This window comes from Notothenia coriiceps, unplaced genomic scaffold, assembly GCF_000735185.1.
Source record: "Notothenia coriiceps isolate Sejong01 unplaced genomic scaffold, NC01 NC01_scaffold00037483, whole genome shotgun sequence".
Classification (NCBI taxonomy): domain Eukaryota; kingdom Metazoa; phylum Chordata; class Actinopteri; order Perciformes; family Nototheniidae; genus Notothenia; species Notothenia coriiceps.
In genome coordinates, this window is record NW_011370184.1 from 231081 (window position 1) to 246904 (window position 15824).

The following is a 15824-nucleotide window of genomic DNA, read 5'->3' on the forward strand; positions in this document are numbered from 1 at the left end:
TATTAAACGGCATTTTCCAAGGTATTACATTTTGTAGCTTGTTTTCAATAAGTATGTAAATTGTCCAAAGAGGTTGTATTCTACAGTCTGCCTGAATGTAATCATTGCGTAGGTGTGTAGTGTGATTCTGTGTAGTTTATTTATGGCATCCCGTTGGATTTGACATCATCTGAACAGGACATTGCACGTTCACTGCTTGATAGCGCGCAAAGATCTGTTTACACTGGTTATGGGGAAACAACATGGTTATGGGGAAATGCAAGTTTGAGTCCAAATGGCTGGAAGATAGGGAGGAAGGACAATCAATACTGTATATATAGTAAAGTGTGTCGCCAATGTAGCCGGTTAAAACTCAAAGTGGCGATGAGGTCTTAACATGTATGGAAAGGGTCTTAAAAAAGGTCTTACATTTGACTTCAGGATTCCTGCATATACCCTGTTAACCCGCTTAGCAAGTACGTCAAATCTCCAGGGCAAAGACACAAATATGTTTTTGTATTCAGGTCATGTGATTAGGTGGTTGATGCCCTCACAGTTTTGTGAAGAGAACAAACTCAGATTAAATAGTGTTGCAGTATATGTGTCACCCATGACTGTGAGAAAACATGCCTCAAGGTCAGCTCTGTTAAAATGGGGAGCTAAATTGGATATTTGTCAAACAAGCTCGTCAGCCTTTTGTAAACAGTCGCTCTGCAGTTTGCCAAAGATATCTCTGTGTATATATGCTTGAACTCGCTGTACTGATCTACCCAGGAGGAGGAGTTTTATGTGTGTATTTATGCCACACGTGAGGGCGACCAAGTGCTTTTCCACCACGAGGGAGGAGTGGAGGTGGGCGATGTGGACGCCAAGGCTGAGAGGCTGATGGTGGCAGTGAACGAAAAGCTGAGTGAGGACCAGGTCACTGAGCGGCTCCTCACACACGTTCCTGAAGACAAGAAACAGTAAGGACACATGCTTTCATTTATTTTTCATCCACACTATAAGATCTACAGCAGTCAACTCAACCCAATTTCACTTCAGAGATACTTGGATAAGAGGTTGTACCCCCTCATGTGTTAGGCCATTGCTACAAATACAACACTATGATAAGCATCCATATTTGAAATCATGATATATAGTTATTGTCCCACCTATCACAAGCTGTGTTTCCTTTAACTTAATTTGAGTGTTTTTAGAAGTGCTGCATTAAAGCAGAAAATGAAAATACAAAATGAAAACGTCTGAATTGCCCGTGTTTTTGCACCTTCTTGGATTTATATTTCTCCAGACAGCCTAAAACAAGGCAAAATGAACTGCCATGAATAAACAATTTAAGCTTTCCCATTTAAAAACTAGCCCAGTTATAAACATTCGGAAGAGTTCACCATTTTTCTCTGACTTGCAACCTCTAACCTCAAACCTTCTTCAGTTCCGTTTACTGCCAGATAACAGCCATGCAGAAAGTGTAGCATGAACCACAAAATGATAACGAAACTAAACTTTTCGCAGGGTAGTTTATTGCCTCACTGCTGGCGGATGAACGTGCATCATTTGCATTTCTGTTTTGCAACATTTAAAACGTTTGCTTAAAATAGGCTTATATCCTAACCTGGTTTTGGATGATTCCTTTTGTAACTGTTGCTACATTTTTCTTCCAATGCATCAAAGATAGTCTCTCTTCGTTGTAGCTTGTGTAACCTTGAGATGTGTGTTTTTAGATTTGTTTTTCCCTTTTCCAAATATCATCCCTGGGGTGCAGAGGACATGCTGATCCCTCTTTGATGCAGCAAAACATTTGTTTGCTTCCAAAGGCAGAGTGTGTGAAGAAACTAGTCAAAGTGTGATCCACTCTGAATTAAATTACTGCTGCACTGTATGTTATAAGTGGCAGCACTTAGCATAATATGTTATGTAATATATGAATGTTCTTAACGTTTCCTAATTTTAATGGAATTTTTTTGTTTTTCTTAAAGAGTCTTAGCCAGCTTCATAGTTGGCCTCTTCAACTTGTACGAGGACCTCTACTTCACCTACCTTGAGATCAACCCTATAGGTACAAACTGTTAAACTTCAAAGACGTTAGGACACTAAGAAGTGAGATGAAGTGTCATTCTTCACTTTGGGAATATGTCAAGTATTTTATTATTCCAATGGCTCAAATTGACCATTATAAATTCAACAGAATGAATTAAGTACTTTGAGGGGATTCATTATTAATTTATGGGAACAATTTACTAATGGTGCATATTAATGATAAATTATCAAATGTACCACTGTGGCATATTCTTCTATAACATCTTCATCTGAGAAAAAACATGAAAACATCACAATAATAAATAGCACAACTTTTATTCTCTTAACCAGTCGTCACCAAAGATGGAGTGTACGTCCTGGACATGGCAGCCAAGATTGATGCCACAGCAGATTACATCTGCAAGACTAAATGGGGGGATGTGGAGTTCCCACCTCCCTTTGGCAGGGAAGCATATCCAGAGGTGAGATCTGAAGTACAGTGAAGAAGGTTTTTATGCACATGTGTGTTAAGATCTATTGGGTTGAAATGCATCACACAATGTGTAGTTTTGGACCGCCGCAAATATATTAAAAAGTCCAAAACCTCCTGGTTTGGACCCTAACCCATGAAACTGAAGTGCAACATTGTTATGCCCTCCTGCTTGGCCTTATTACCACTGTATGATTTGTCGTGTGCAGGAGGCATACATAGCTGACCTGGATGCAAAGAGTGGAGCCAGTCTGAAGCTGACGCTGCTGAACCCTCAGGGCAGGATCTGGACCATGGTGGCCGGGGGAGGGGCTTCAGTAGTCTACAGGTACACCAATCTTTAATAAGGGTTCATATCAAGCTTCTTTAGCTAACGAATCTGCTTTGCTGGATTAATAAATACCGTAATTTTCGGACTATAAGGCGCACCTGAATATAAACCGCAGCAGCTAAATTGAATGATGTGTACATATATAAGCCGCACTGGACTATAAGCCGCACGTCTTTTAATGTTTAATTACCATATGTAAGGGTTCGTGCACAGAGGGGATTGTCGGGAAAGAGATGGCTGTTTGAGGAAGCTCCCATTTATTAACATTTCAACAAACAAGTTGCATATTTGCATAACGTATTCAAGTGTTACCATTTAGTGCAATAGTAGCTACAGAACATGTGCTGTGTAAACTGTACTGTATCACATAGCGTTTCAGACACACAAACTTTTCAACTACAGCACATGTTCTGTAGCTACTATTGCACTAAATGGTAACACTTGAATANGTGTGTGTGTGTGTGTGTGTGTGTGTGTGTTTCCCAGGATGCTCTGTGAACAGCACTAAGCCCGGGGGGCAGACAGACGGCCACAAAGGCCGAAACGAGGAACTGAAGGATGGAGACGATGTGTCTGAAGAGGAGAAGCCTGTCTTTACAGGCGGCCTGCGACGCTCAAAAAGACAAGTCAGTTTTCATACTATGAGTCTCTTTCTCCTGACACACACACACACACACACACACACACACACACACACACACACACACACACACACACACACACACACACACACACACTTGAACGCACACAGACAGCCCAACGCCAGAAACATGTGGCATGCATTTCAAGTGTCACCATGAGGGAAACATCAGGGTTGAGATATGCAAACACAATTAATATTTCACAGATGAAGCTGTCAGTCTGTGTGGATGAAGCCAAATGTCCACACGCATGCTGATAGCCTCTCTCAGCTTTCATGCTAATATGTTGAAAAAAATAAAGTAGTAGTGTTGTACGCCTGAAGGAGCTTTCTGAAATCTCAGGGGATGCTCCTTTGTTAATTTTGGATTTGGCTTGTACTACAAACTTCAAACCGAGTACTTGCAGTACTAAGTCGGTGTGTAAGGTTTTAAAGGTGTGGGTTTTCCCAGGCATGATCTTTCTAACTTTCATTTTCACCTTTTGACCCTAAACATCAACATTAGTGGTTTCCATTAAGACATTTCTGTATTTCTGTATGTCTGTTCACTTCTCACTGACATATTACATTTGCTGGGATCAGTAGAAACACCTGGATTTTGAACTGTGTACCAGTAAGCACCTTTGAATCAAATTGTGTCACTTATCACAAAATAAATATGACCTAAAGGATATTTTCTTTATATTTTTCACTGCCACTTCTCTAGTCTTTTTTGCTTTCAAAGTTGTGTTTTATTACTTGTTAGACTCCTGAAGTATTTGGAAATGAAAATCCAGAGCAATGTTCTCTCTAATGAAAGAATGATTGTTGCTTTCCAAGTTGTGTTTCCCTCTCAAGGACAAAGACTAGAGTTTCACCAGCATCAGCGCTTGTGTGTGTCTCTTTGTGTGTGTGAGTAATTCAGTAAAACCTGCTGGGTTTGTGTGTGTGTGTTGGCATTGTCTTTTTGTGTGTCTGTTTGTCCTGTGTGAAGGTGATTATGACAGCGGACTCAGAAGTCTGACTGTGTGGATTTCTCTCGCCCCCTCCAGGCGAGAAGAGGCCCGCGCACCGTCCAGACTGAGACCAAGTACATCGAGCTGATGGTGGTGAACGACCATGAGCTGGTACGTGTGAAGCCTATATTACCTTATCTCTGTAGCTGCTGAATGAAAGCAATTATAGGAAGTGAGCGTGACTCTTATTAAAAAAGGATTTTAATCAGCTCATTCGACTTTGTAATCAGTATTAAAGTGTTTCTCCTCTCCTTGTAAGTTTGTGCAGCTTCGACGGTCAACCACTCAGACGAAGAACTTTGCCAAAGCGGTGGTGAACATGGCCGACGCAGTGAGTGGAAATATTGTTAATTTGACTATGAGCTTTCTCTTCAAATCATCCTTTTGTCTTTAAACCATGTTATCCCTTCATAGGCAGTCTATTCTAGGAAGTCTCCAGAGATTAATCAGGAAAGTTGCCAAATGTCTGAGTGTTTCCTCCTGCTGATGAAACCTTCCTCAGTGAGAGAACTGCCATCCCTTATTTCAACTTTTAACAGCTACTTTAATGCCATATATTTGCCATCATCTCTTGAGGTCTTCATAACCTTTCACAGGGTCTTTTTATAAGAGTCATTTCAAGCCCCGTAATGTTGCATTAACATGAGCTACTGACAAATCACCTCATACATAACATAACTAAAGACCAAACATGAATTAGAAACATACATAAAGAATGACATTGCCCATCTTTCTTGTGGTTAGATGTTCTTAAAAAGGACCCAAACCAAAAGCAACTACACCCTTTTAGTTCCAAAATAGTTAAGTATGTTCAGTGTTAAGTCTTCTTGTTGGGTTATCTACCCTTTTTGCCGTAAAATATACCCATAAAAAGCTTTATCTTGATATACGTAACACATTTCCCCCCATGTTCTTACCGCTAGAAAATAAATATAGAAATAAATAAAGGTTTAACCAGGATAGATATATATAGTTCCAGTGTCTCAGTCTCCTCCTTTTAAGAAATGGAAAATATTTGCTGTAATACAGCGACATGTTGAGGCTTTACCTAAAAACCCTGAGCTGTTAGCGACGTGTTTAATTACCTTTTATAAGATAGGGCTGATCGGACATGATTACTTTCCATAAAAAGCAGGTGAAGTGCAAAAAATAAAAAAACTCCCTCTGTGTCGTCTACTGTAACGCTCGCACGGGAAACTCTTCAGACCTAGTGATGCTGGTTTCCATGACAACCGACTGCTGGCTGCTTTCTCCCACTCAAACAACTCTCTCCGTGATCTACAACATGTAACTCTCACTTAACCCCGAAGACCTGATTTCTTTTTATCCATCTAACAGGTTGTTAAGAGCAGTGCAGTTTGTTCTTAGCGTGGGGCTTGAATCTAACACCTTATATAATCTCAACAGTTATATTTATTCTTTATCACAATAAAACCAACATTTAAAATAAAGACAGTTGGCTAAACCCTTTTAGTCATTTTACTGCTGTTTTTAGGTCATTTGAAATGCTCTTATAACATCTGCACCAAGTTCCCATGAAACTCTTTTGCTCTGCTCCATATTTCACAAATGGTTTGTTTCTTATTTATTTAATAAAATGATTTATTTTGTTTTGTCATTCGTTTCTGTTCTAATCCGTTTAAGCTTTAGTTCTTTGGAGGTACGATGGCAAACATCAAGAGAAAGGCTTTTTTCTGATGGTTTTTTGTTGTTGTTAATTTGTACATGTTTCCAGATCTACAAGGACCAGCTCAACACTCGCATCATTCTGGTGGGCATGGAAACCTGGTCTTCTGAAAACAGGATCTCCGTGGGCGACGATGCCCTGCTCACCCTGCGAGACTTCATGAAGTACAGGAAGGAGAGCATCAAGGAGCGCTGCGACGCCGTGCACCTCTTCTCGTGGGTTCACTCTCCTTATTTGAGATACTGGTGTTGTTGTCGTCCTACTTCATCTTCTACTTTCTCTCATTATTTCCTGCTGCTTAATTTTCTTAATTTAGTCTTTTTCTTTATTCTTCCCCCTCTTCCCTGTATTCTTCTTTTTCTTCTCTGTATTCTTCGTGCCTATTCATATGAAATGCGTATTAGTAGTGTGAGATTTCTGTCTGAAGGAGTTTGTCACTTATTATTATTATTGGTATTATTATTTTTTGTATGAATGTTTCTTATGAATATCTCGTCTTCCCTACAGTGGCAGGACGTTCATGAGCACCCGCAGTGAGGCGGCCTACATCGGGGGAATCTGCTCTTTAACTCGAGGTGGAGGCATCAATGAGGTGAGATTTGTGTCCCTAACACTGTTTATATTATTGATTTAAGATACAAATCATGGCAGTTGTCCAATGAACCTAATAAAAATGGTTTATCAACCCTCCTGTTGTGTTCGTTTGAATCGTTTCCCCCCCATTACTTTGGTGTTCCCGTTCAAATTTGACCTGTCCTGTTTTAAATACTCTTACATTAACAAAAAAAACATGAATCAACACCACATTTAATTTAACACCCTTTCAAACTGTAAACAATGTATCAGACTACTGCTATACACGAACAACTGCAGTAAATATACAAAGAATACACAATGAACATGTATTTTTGTGATGTAATAAACATTTATTGTAAAGGGAAAAAAAGCATTCAAAAACAGAGACCAAATTCTGATCAAAAAGTTGACTAAACCACCCAAAATTAAATGAATGTGGTGATCAGCAATTTTACAAGTTCAAATGTCTACTGTGGAGGATATCATAAAGCCTCAATGCAACCAAATGTAAATCACAAAAAGTTATGAGCGATGAAAGTAGTACCTCGCTCAGATTTGACCGGAACACAACAGGAGGGTTAAGCAGCAGTCACTCGGGTATAACTCATGACACTGCACTTTAATATCTTTAATATTATTTACAGTTGTGATTGAGTAGTTTTAGAAGCAGGTAGCATGATTGCTGCACAGGAAGGTTAACTGAGTTAATACTGGGTGCTCTTTATCTTAAAGGTGTTGCAAAGATTATATCCTGCAAAAAAGACATTGAAGAAATATACAATTCAAATTGAATATTGATGAACGTTCTGTGATATTTATTACAATGACATTTTATAGCCCTTATCCAAAAAAAGTATAATTTATATATTATTTTTGCAGAGTGAAGAAATGAGTATTGGGCAACACATCAGGATATGTAAGGCTTCCCCTATAAATAACATCTGATGAATCATCTAATGGAAAAGCCACAAGCCCTTAGAATCAACTGAAATATGACATATTCATAAATATTCCTTTATTGGCTCCATAGGCGTTTCACAGAGATTCAGTCAACATTTTAATTTCCTTTACACACCAAACTAAAATAGTTATGGCAAATATATGAATGCTTATTATTTGCTCCATCATAGTGTGTTAATGCCGGTTATCTGTGTTCATTTGCAGATAGTACATTTATAACCCTCACCTGTTGCCAATTAGCACCAGGTTTTCTTTTGTCATACAAAATAATGGATATCATTTTTCAGCTGTTCTTTTAAGATGTTTATATTTAGTTTACTCTATTTACTGTCCCTCATGTGTCCAATGTAATATATGTGTGGTCTTATAGGGTCACGTGTTTAAAGTAACAAATAGTTCACATGAGTGTCTGACTCAGGTAGAGTTATTATCTTTAACTGTGTGTATGTGTGTGCCTTCAGTATGGCGGCGTTGGCCCCATGGCCATCACACTGAGTCAGAGTCTGGGCCAGAACATCGGCATGCTGAGAAACAAAGAGCGACTCGCTGCAGGTTAGACATACACGTGCATGCAGACACTGGTTGAGATCTTCATAGGAGGACAATCTCTTTTGACATGGATCAGCGACACCTAACATACTCTTGTTTTTCCTATTTATTATGGTTTCCTGCAATTTTATTTAAGTAAAGCTGTTTTATCTTAAATCTGTCTCTTACAAATACCCTTTGTTTTTTTTACCAAACTCAAGTAGTTTCCTTGTTCAAATCAAAACCTTCATAATGGCTTCTAATGTTTTTTAATCTTTAAATGTGTTGTTCTTTTTATGTATTTTAAACTGCACACGTAAAGTGTTTTTGAGTTCCTCTTAAAAGCTCTGTAATTATAATGTATTATATTAAAAGTATTATTGTTAGCTGTGTGTGCTGATAGTTTTAAATAACACTCCACCTCTGCTGTAATAACAGCTCCCTCTCGTGGGGAGATCTCAGAGTTGCTTGATGATATTTGTTGTGTGTGTCCAGGAGACTGCCGGTGTCCCGACCCGTGGCTTGGCTGCATTATGGAGGACACAGGGTATTCACCTTTTATTTTCCTACATTAAGAAATCTTTCTCAGGTGAAACAGGAGTCTGTGAAAACAAAAACAGATATTTTCCACACTAATTTACTTGTATTTGTTGTTAATTATGTCTCTGTAAAGCAGCTAGCATCGTTAGGGTGGGGGGTGATTTATTTATTTGAGGAATATCTAATGTGCTAAATGAATCTTTATCTGGGTGAAATATCAAAAGCATTTTAGTTGATAGGTCCATTCAGATTTTCTGAAGGGTTCAGGCAGTGTTGCAAATTCTGTTGCAAACAAATCTAACAATATTGATTTATTTGTCTTTGTTTGAATTGTATCAAAAAGCTACTACCTGCCCAGGAAGTTCTCTCGCTGCAGTATCGACGAGTACCTGCGTTTCCTCCAGCTGGGAGGAGGCAGCTGTCTCTTCAACAAGCCCAACAAGGTGAGAGGTGATCAGCCATCACTGCCTGGGGGGTTTAATCACATTCACTTTGTTTATATCACATGATAAACAATCAAAGCAAGTCTAAAGACCACATCACTAAAACCTTGTCAGTACATCAGTACACACAACAACACATTTTGTCTGTGAATAAATTAAGATGAAATAGTTTGAAATGTATTTGTGTTGTCTGTTTGAAAGATATGTATCGGTGGAATTGACTTTACATATATGTCCCCCCCTGTAGTTGTTTGACCCACCAGAGTGTGGGAATGGATATGTGGAGATGGGAGAGGAGTGTGACTGTGGATCACTAGTGGTGAGCACATTTCACTTTACTCATATCTCACTGCTTGTGTTACGCACAAAGACACAATCGATCTAAAGATGTACTATTAACCCTCTCTGAACCATAGGAGTGTGCACGGAGTGGCGCCAACTGCTGTAAGAAGTGCACGCTTACCCACAATGCCATGTGCAGTAATGGGCTCTGTTGCAGGGACTGCAGGGTGAGCTGCCTTAATACATCACATCATCTTCATAGTTTGTTGCTGTTTCTTAAGGCTCTGACTAATTATTTATATTTCATTTGTCTTTTCCATTCGTCTTCTTCTATGGTTGTTTGGGACAGTACGAGCTGAGAGGGGTGACGTGCCGTGACGCTGTAAACAACTGTGACATCCCTGAGACTTGCATGGGAGACACCAGCCAGGTAAATGTCTCATTATACATTTATAAAGATGCTTTAATAATCTTTTGAAACTTGTATGTTTGAAAATAATAATAAATAAGATGCTTATAGAATGTAATGTCATCTCTTGCAGTGTCCTCATAACGTCCACAAACTAGATGGCTACACGTGTGATGCTGGACAGGTGAAATCAAGCTATTGTTTTATGTTTTTGGTTGCTTTTTTAATTTAAACTTCGTCCTCACTAAGCACATTTAGGTGCTTTTAACATTTGACTTCACTGTATGGCATACCTTTAGGCATGGGAGTTTTTTCAGTTCAATAATATACTGTGTAGAAAAACCATTAAAACATATATTTTGATCCGTCAAACATTATAGAATTATAGTAAATCATGATGTTTTTAACAATCTAGAGCCTGCCATGTCTGCTCTACAAAGTGTCTGATGCAATAAATCATAATAACTGTTGTTACTGATCTTTGATATGATAAGGTTTTTGTAAAATAAATAAACCAAAGTGACACTGTGTAACCCTCTAAAATCTGTAAATATTGGATGGTTATGACTAAGATTGATCTTTGGTTAAATTATATTAATAGATTAATGTATGTTTTTTCCTTTTTAAGGAAATAAAAGCAACTTTTACAACAAGGCACAAAGGTTATTCAAAAAATGTTTCTCTTTTTGTCTGTCTTCTCCAGGGCCGTTGTTATGGAGGTCGCTGTAAGACCAGAGATGGACAGTGCAGGAATCTGTGGGGCTACAGTAGGTTTTCATTGGATATTAAGCTTACATTCTCCAGGTTGCATGGCCCTCTGATAGTTTAAGCAGGCTCACATGTTTGAATCTATTACTTGTTCTGAGTAACAATTACAGCAAGGCTATGGGATGTTCTGATAAAAGTGAAAGACTCTTCTGTTCTCTCTGCTCAGACTCAGCGGACAGGTTCTGCTATGAGAAGCTGAACTCTGAGGGCACAGAGAAAGGAAACTGTGGGCCGGACCCCAGCGGTCAGGGATGGGTTCAGTGCAACAAGCAGTGAGTGAACAGCATGGCTTCAGAAAATACACTTTATTCTGGCAAACACACAGAAGTGCAAGAAACAACATGGTTGGATTGAGGATGCCTGTTTTTTGGTTTTATAGAATTGCTTGAGTCTTTAAATGTGGAGCCTTTAGTCAGTTTTAAATCATTGACCTTCTTCTTTGCCTCCATCAGAGACGTCCTGTGTGGTCTGCTGCTGTGCACCAACCTGACGGACAGGCCGAGGTTTGGTGAGCTGCAGGGGAGGCTCACCAGTCTGACCATCCACCACCAGAACAGATACATGGACTGCAGGTGAGGCAGCTTCTCTCTGGCAGCTCGGTTGGTGAACAGTTGGAGGATTAACAAATACAGTCGGTCGGCCGCTTCATTTAAATGTTTTCTTCAAATGTCTTCAATTTTAGCAACATGACATTCAGTTCACCTAAGTCTTTTATTAAATGTTACTTTTATTGTGATTCTATTATCCACTGGTGTATTATTTCTTTTATATTTGTTACTCTTATTTTGGATTATCAAAGTTCCGTCTTATTTTAATTGACCTTATCTTAATCTGGATTCACTATGTCCAGGGAAGATGATGATTATTTTGTTGTGGACCTTGCACTTTTCTTTCTGGTAGTAACAAAGAGAGTGACAGACACTTAAAAATGTGTAAAACAAATCATCCAAATCAAGGTTTGGAACAAAAAAGAACACATAAAGAAAGCACTGATGTCGGAAGAATGATTCATCCTGGAACTGAACCCAACACCTTTGATATAAATAGCTATTTTAGTCAAAAACCAAAGACTGATGATTGTGACCCTCTGACTTTCAGGGGCGGCCATGCGGTGCTGGATGACGGCCTGGATATGGGTTACGTGGAGGACGGGACGCCATGCGGGCCCAACATGATGTGTTTGGAGCGCCGCTGCCTCCCCGTCACCACCTTCAACCTCAGCACCTGCCCCGGCTCCTCTGTGTCACACATCTGCTCCCACCACGGGGTGAGTCTGACTGAGTTCTGCTGGTGGGAACTACTTCTTGTGTTTAGTAAACAAGATAAGCTTTTAAATGCCTGCACTTCCCCTCCCTGTTTGCAGACTTGCAGCAACGAGGTGAGGTGTATCTGTGATGCCGACCACACCGGGAAGGACTGCAGCGTGTTCGACCCGATTCCCATCCCCACCCCGCCTGAGGGCCCCGTGTACAAAGGTACATGTAACTACACCGAGCAGTTTACCTGTAATGTGCTTTTACCAGTGCAGATACTGTGGCTCCTCACCCCAGTGGAAAAAAAGAAACTTATTAACAAAACTAAAGTAATTTCTCTCCTCATTAATCCAGAAAATAAAGCAAAAGTTGTCATCAAAGGATGGTCTTAAAAACTGCGACCTGCGTCCCGAAACAACTAAAAGTCATTTTATTTTTTGTAACTTAGACTATTAAAATATATAATAATAAATAAAGTAAACACATTTGTTACATGTCATTATCAACAAATAATCTAAGAACAATCAAATTGAATTTTACCGAAACGTTAGTCATAGATTTATTTATATATTGCTTTAAAATAAAAAATAAAAGTCTGTAATAAAAGATAAATATGTTTTGTTGTTTATTGGTGTCCATACTTCAATATCTTGTCTCACTTTTGCATGTACCCAAAGTCCACTAGGCACCCATTCACTAATTCATACAGAATACTACAAGTAGTTTTTGTTAATAATAATAAATAAATAAATAATTACAGCACTGATAATTAGAAATAGAAGACTAAAGGATATGTCTGTCTATTTTTTGGTATTGAGCACTCTCACATTATTATTTGTTTTCCTATTTTCCCCCTCACACGTTGACCCCTTCACCCCCACAGGTCCCAGTGGCACCAATATCATAATAGGTTCGGTCGCAGGTGCGATTCTGGTGGCAGCGATAGTCCTGGGGGGGACTGGCTGGGGATTTAAGTAAGAGTTCTGGCATGCCTCTATCTGTGTGTGCCTGCTGTGTTTCTCTGTCAGCTAACACACACTGCTGAATGCTCCTCTGCTTGTTGTCTGATCCATCCTCACAACCAGAGACCATGTGGGATTATTGTTAATGCTGGTGGACCAATTCTGAATTATCGTACTTCGAAACCTGCCTTTTTCTCTCTGGCTAGTAAACTCTTTAACGACATTCTCATCCTGACATGGCATGATTGACCACTTTGATTAATGTGTGATTTTTTTTTTGTTAAATTTTCTAAAAGTATAAGAGGTTAATCCTCATCTCTGTTTTAGGGTAGCATCTTAAGGCTACATAGATGCTTCTTGTATACTTGAATCTCTAACCAAAGGGTGGTTGGTAGAGTTGAATTGTGGGAAATGTAGGCACCAGATTCTGACAGGTTTGACTGTTTTGGAGGAAGAATGCGCGGAATAATGAAGAACACCTCTATACTTTCAAATCTCTCCTTTGCGATTCTGACTGTGCTGTAGGAGTGCAATGTGAAATCAGTTGAATGAGCTATGCAGATTTTTACAAACCCAAACAAATAGCTCTATAAGCTCTTTCCATGTTCCTCTCCGCACGACTGGATCTTCTTTCTGGATCTTCTTTCTGGATTTTGTTTATTCACACTCGACATGCTGCCTTGCCTCATGATAGCTTTGCTGTGGCATGCCTGCAGAATGTAAAGAGACTAAAATGCTTGTCTGCGACTGTCATCATTTGCATTCATCTCATGAATAACATTGAAGCATCGCAAGATAGATTGTACAGTTGCAATTTGCTTGTAGACTTTCCGGATAACAAATATGTCTCTTTTGATGCTTTGCATTTAAAGCCTTGGGTTCATTGCATGTTTTTTTTACATATTTTTCTCTGCTGCTCGCACACATTACAGTACAGTTGAATATCTGTCTTTATCTACTTCACTTGTGTTTTCTTTGTCTGCTCCTCCCATCTTGTTCCTGCCACTCTGCGGATCCAGAAACAACCGAAGAGGAAGGTACGATGCCGCTTAACCGTCCTGATTCTGAAAACATTTACTCACTGTTCATTATGTCGACATAATGCTGTCTGTTTTTATAAGAATCCTCTCCTTTTTGATCTGCTGAGCACCTTCAAAGATGTATACACACACACACACACACACACACGCACACGCACACGCACACACACACCTGCTTCAATGGCTTTATTTTTATCTTCAACTTTCAATACACACACACACATGTACACACACACACACACACACACACACACGCACACGCACACGCACACACACACCTGCTTCAATGGCTTTATTTTTATCTTCAACTTTCAATCTTATAATTATGTGTATAGGGAGGTATGCAGCATGAACCAACGCAACATACATTTATGTAGCCTTTGGTTTGCATTATTCTCCCATAGATTTCAAAATACACAACAATTTATGCAATTTAATCATAATCCAAAAATCATCTATTACTTATAATCTGTAATACCGGTTTGCTACAGTGAGTGTCCCCTTACTAATTTGGCTGCCTTTTTTTAGAAGATAGCTGCAGTGGTGACTTTGTAATGTTGATTTCATATATTTCAATAATAAAAGGTGAATGCCTCTTTTAAGTTTTTGGTTTTGGTTATTTTTAATGATTATCTATTACATGGTTTAGTTTATTTTCTCGATTCTTCTATCAACAGAAAAATGTGTCAACAATTATATTAGTCTGATTAACTGATTTAATGTCTTTTCTTTGCTAAATATTACATACATTTGACTTGTTTTTGGATACAACAAGATGTCACCTTGGGCTTAACAAATCCTGAGGGGTATTTTAAAATAGTTTCTGATATTTTGTATACAAAACAACTCAATGAAAAGAATAAGCCGGACACTCATTTATAATGAAAATAATCATTGGTTGTAGCTCTAATGAGATTTCTGCTATGTTTAAATGAATCTAAGCTGCCCTGTGTGTGCTATCAGATTCCTCACTGTTCTTCCTTCTCTTCCCCTCTTTTCCTCCTCTTTTCTTCTTTCTCTTCTTCCTCTTCTCTTTCCAGAAATGCATGAGCCGTGTCTCTCTGCTGTCCTCTCTTCCTTACACTGTGTCCAGTCCGGCACGAGGAGACAAAACAAAGATGTCTTCCACTTACGATCCTTCAGACCTCTCCTGTTTCCTTTTCTGATTTCATTACCCCTGTCTCTGTTGGCTTCCTGAAAAGTCTCATTATTAATATTTCTAACCGAGCCCTGAGGACACGTTCCCACCGGATCTGGAAGACTGTCAGTAAATATCTAGTCCCAAACATGGTCCGTATCTCCAGCCATTTAATTAGTTTTTTGCATTTCTACCCAGGACACACTCGACCCTTAACTGAAGTGTGTATTCTCAACATCTTAAACTCCTCCTTCCTCTGGTTACAGCTGATTTTCTGCCACATTTACTTAAAGCAATTCCTAGTCGGGACTTTTTTTGGGAAGCTTTCCCTTTTAATACATATTTAACCTCATGAGGAAACATAGAACATTGAAGCTAAGATAAAAAAAAAAGAAGACATTTTATCAGACCAGATGAGGGTTATTTTTGTATGCTAGGCCATTCCTTAGTCATACTTGCTCTTTGTGCTGCCTTTCATTATCCAACAGTATTCCATACTAAATCAATGCTTCTACATAATATGCATTAATGTATGAATGTAGTTCAGGCCTGCTAGGAAGCTAGTTGTGTCTCTGCGCCGATGACATTTAATTAGATTTCGGTACACACCAAATGTTTTATCCTGCTGTATGATATGTGATCTCTATACAACCAAAATGCATAGAAGTATGCTGGTGCTGATGTACATAGTGTATCATAGGGTGGACTCTTTGAGACAGCAGTGACTCACTGCCACTCTGAATGAAGCACAAGCTTGGAGAGAGAAGACTCTTCCCGCCGCTCAGCG

General features: G+C 39.1%; 2 protein-coding genes across 2 annotated transcripts; both read left to right on the plus strand.

Annotated features, from left to right (window-relative positions):
• Positions 1-392: 392 nt before the first annotated feature.
• LOC104967623 (ATP-citrate synthase-like) lies at positions 393-2829 on the plus strand. The gene is made up of 4 exons (XM_010797133.1): positions 393-944; positions 1956-2035; positions 2347-2477; positions 2695-2829. Exons 1-4 carry the CDS (start codon positions 865-867, stop codon positions 2827-2829), a joined length of 426 nt encoding a protein of 141 aa, XP_010795435.1. The 5' UTR covers positions 393-864.
• A 534-nt stretch (positions 2830-3363) lies between these two features.
• Positions 3364-15038, plus strand: adam11 (ADAM metallopeptidase domain 11). Its single transcript, XM_010797130.1, has 20 exons — positions 3364-3442; positions 4488-4562; positions 4711-4782; positions 6187-6353; positions 6646-6730; positions 8136-8226; positions 8698-8749; positions 9086-9185; positions 9433-9504; positions 9602-9694; positions 9817-9897; positions 10010-10060; positions 10580-10643; positions 10811-10916; positions 11097-11216; positions 11743-11911; positions 12008-12119; positions 12781-12871; positions 13879-13896; positions 14940-15038. The coding sequence occupies exons 2-20, from the start codon at positions 4539-4541 to the stop codon at positions 14947-14949; spliced, it is 1578 nt and encodes a 525-aa protein (XP_010795432.1). The 5' UTR covers positions 3364-3442; positions 4488-4538; the 3' UTR covers positions 14950-15038.
• Positions 15039-15824: the final 786 nt, after the last annotated feature.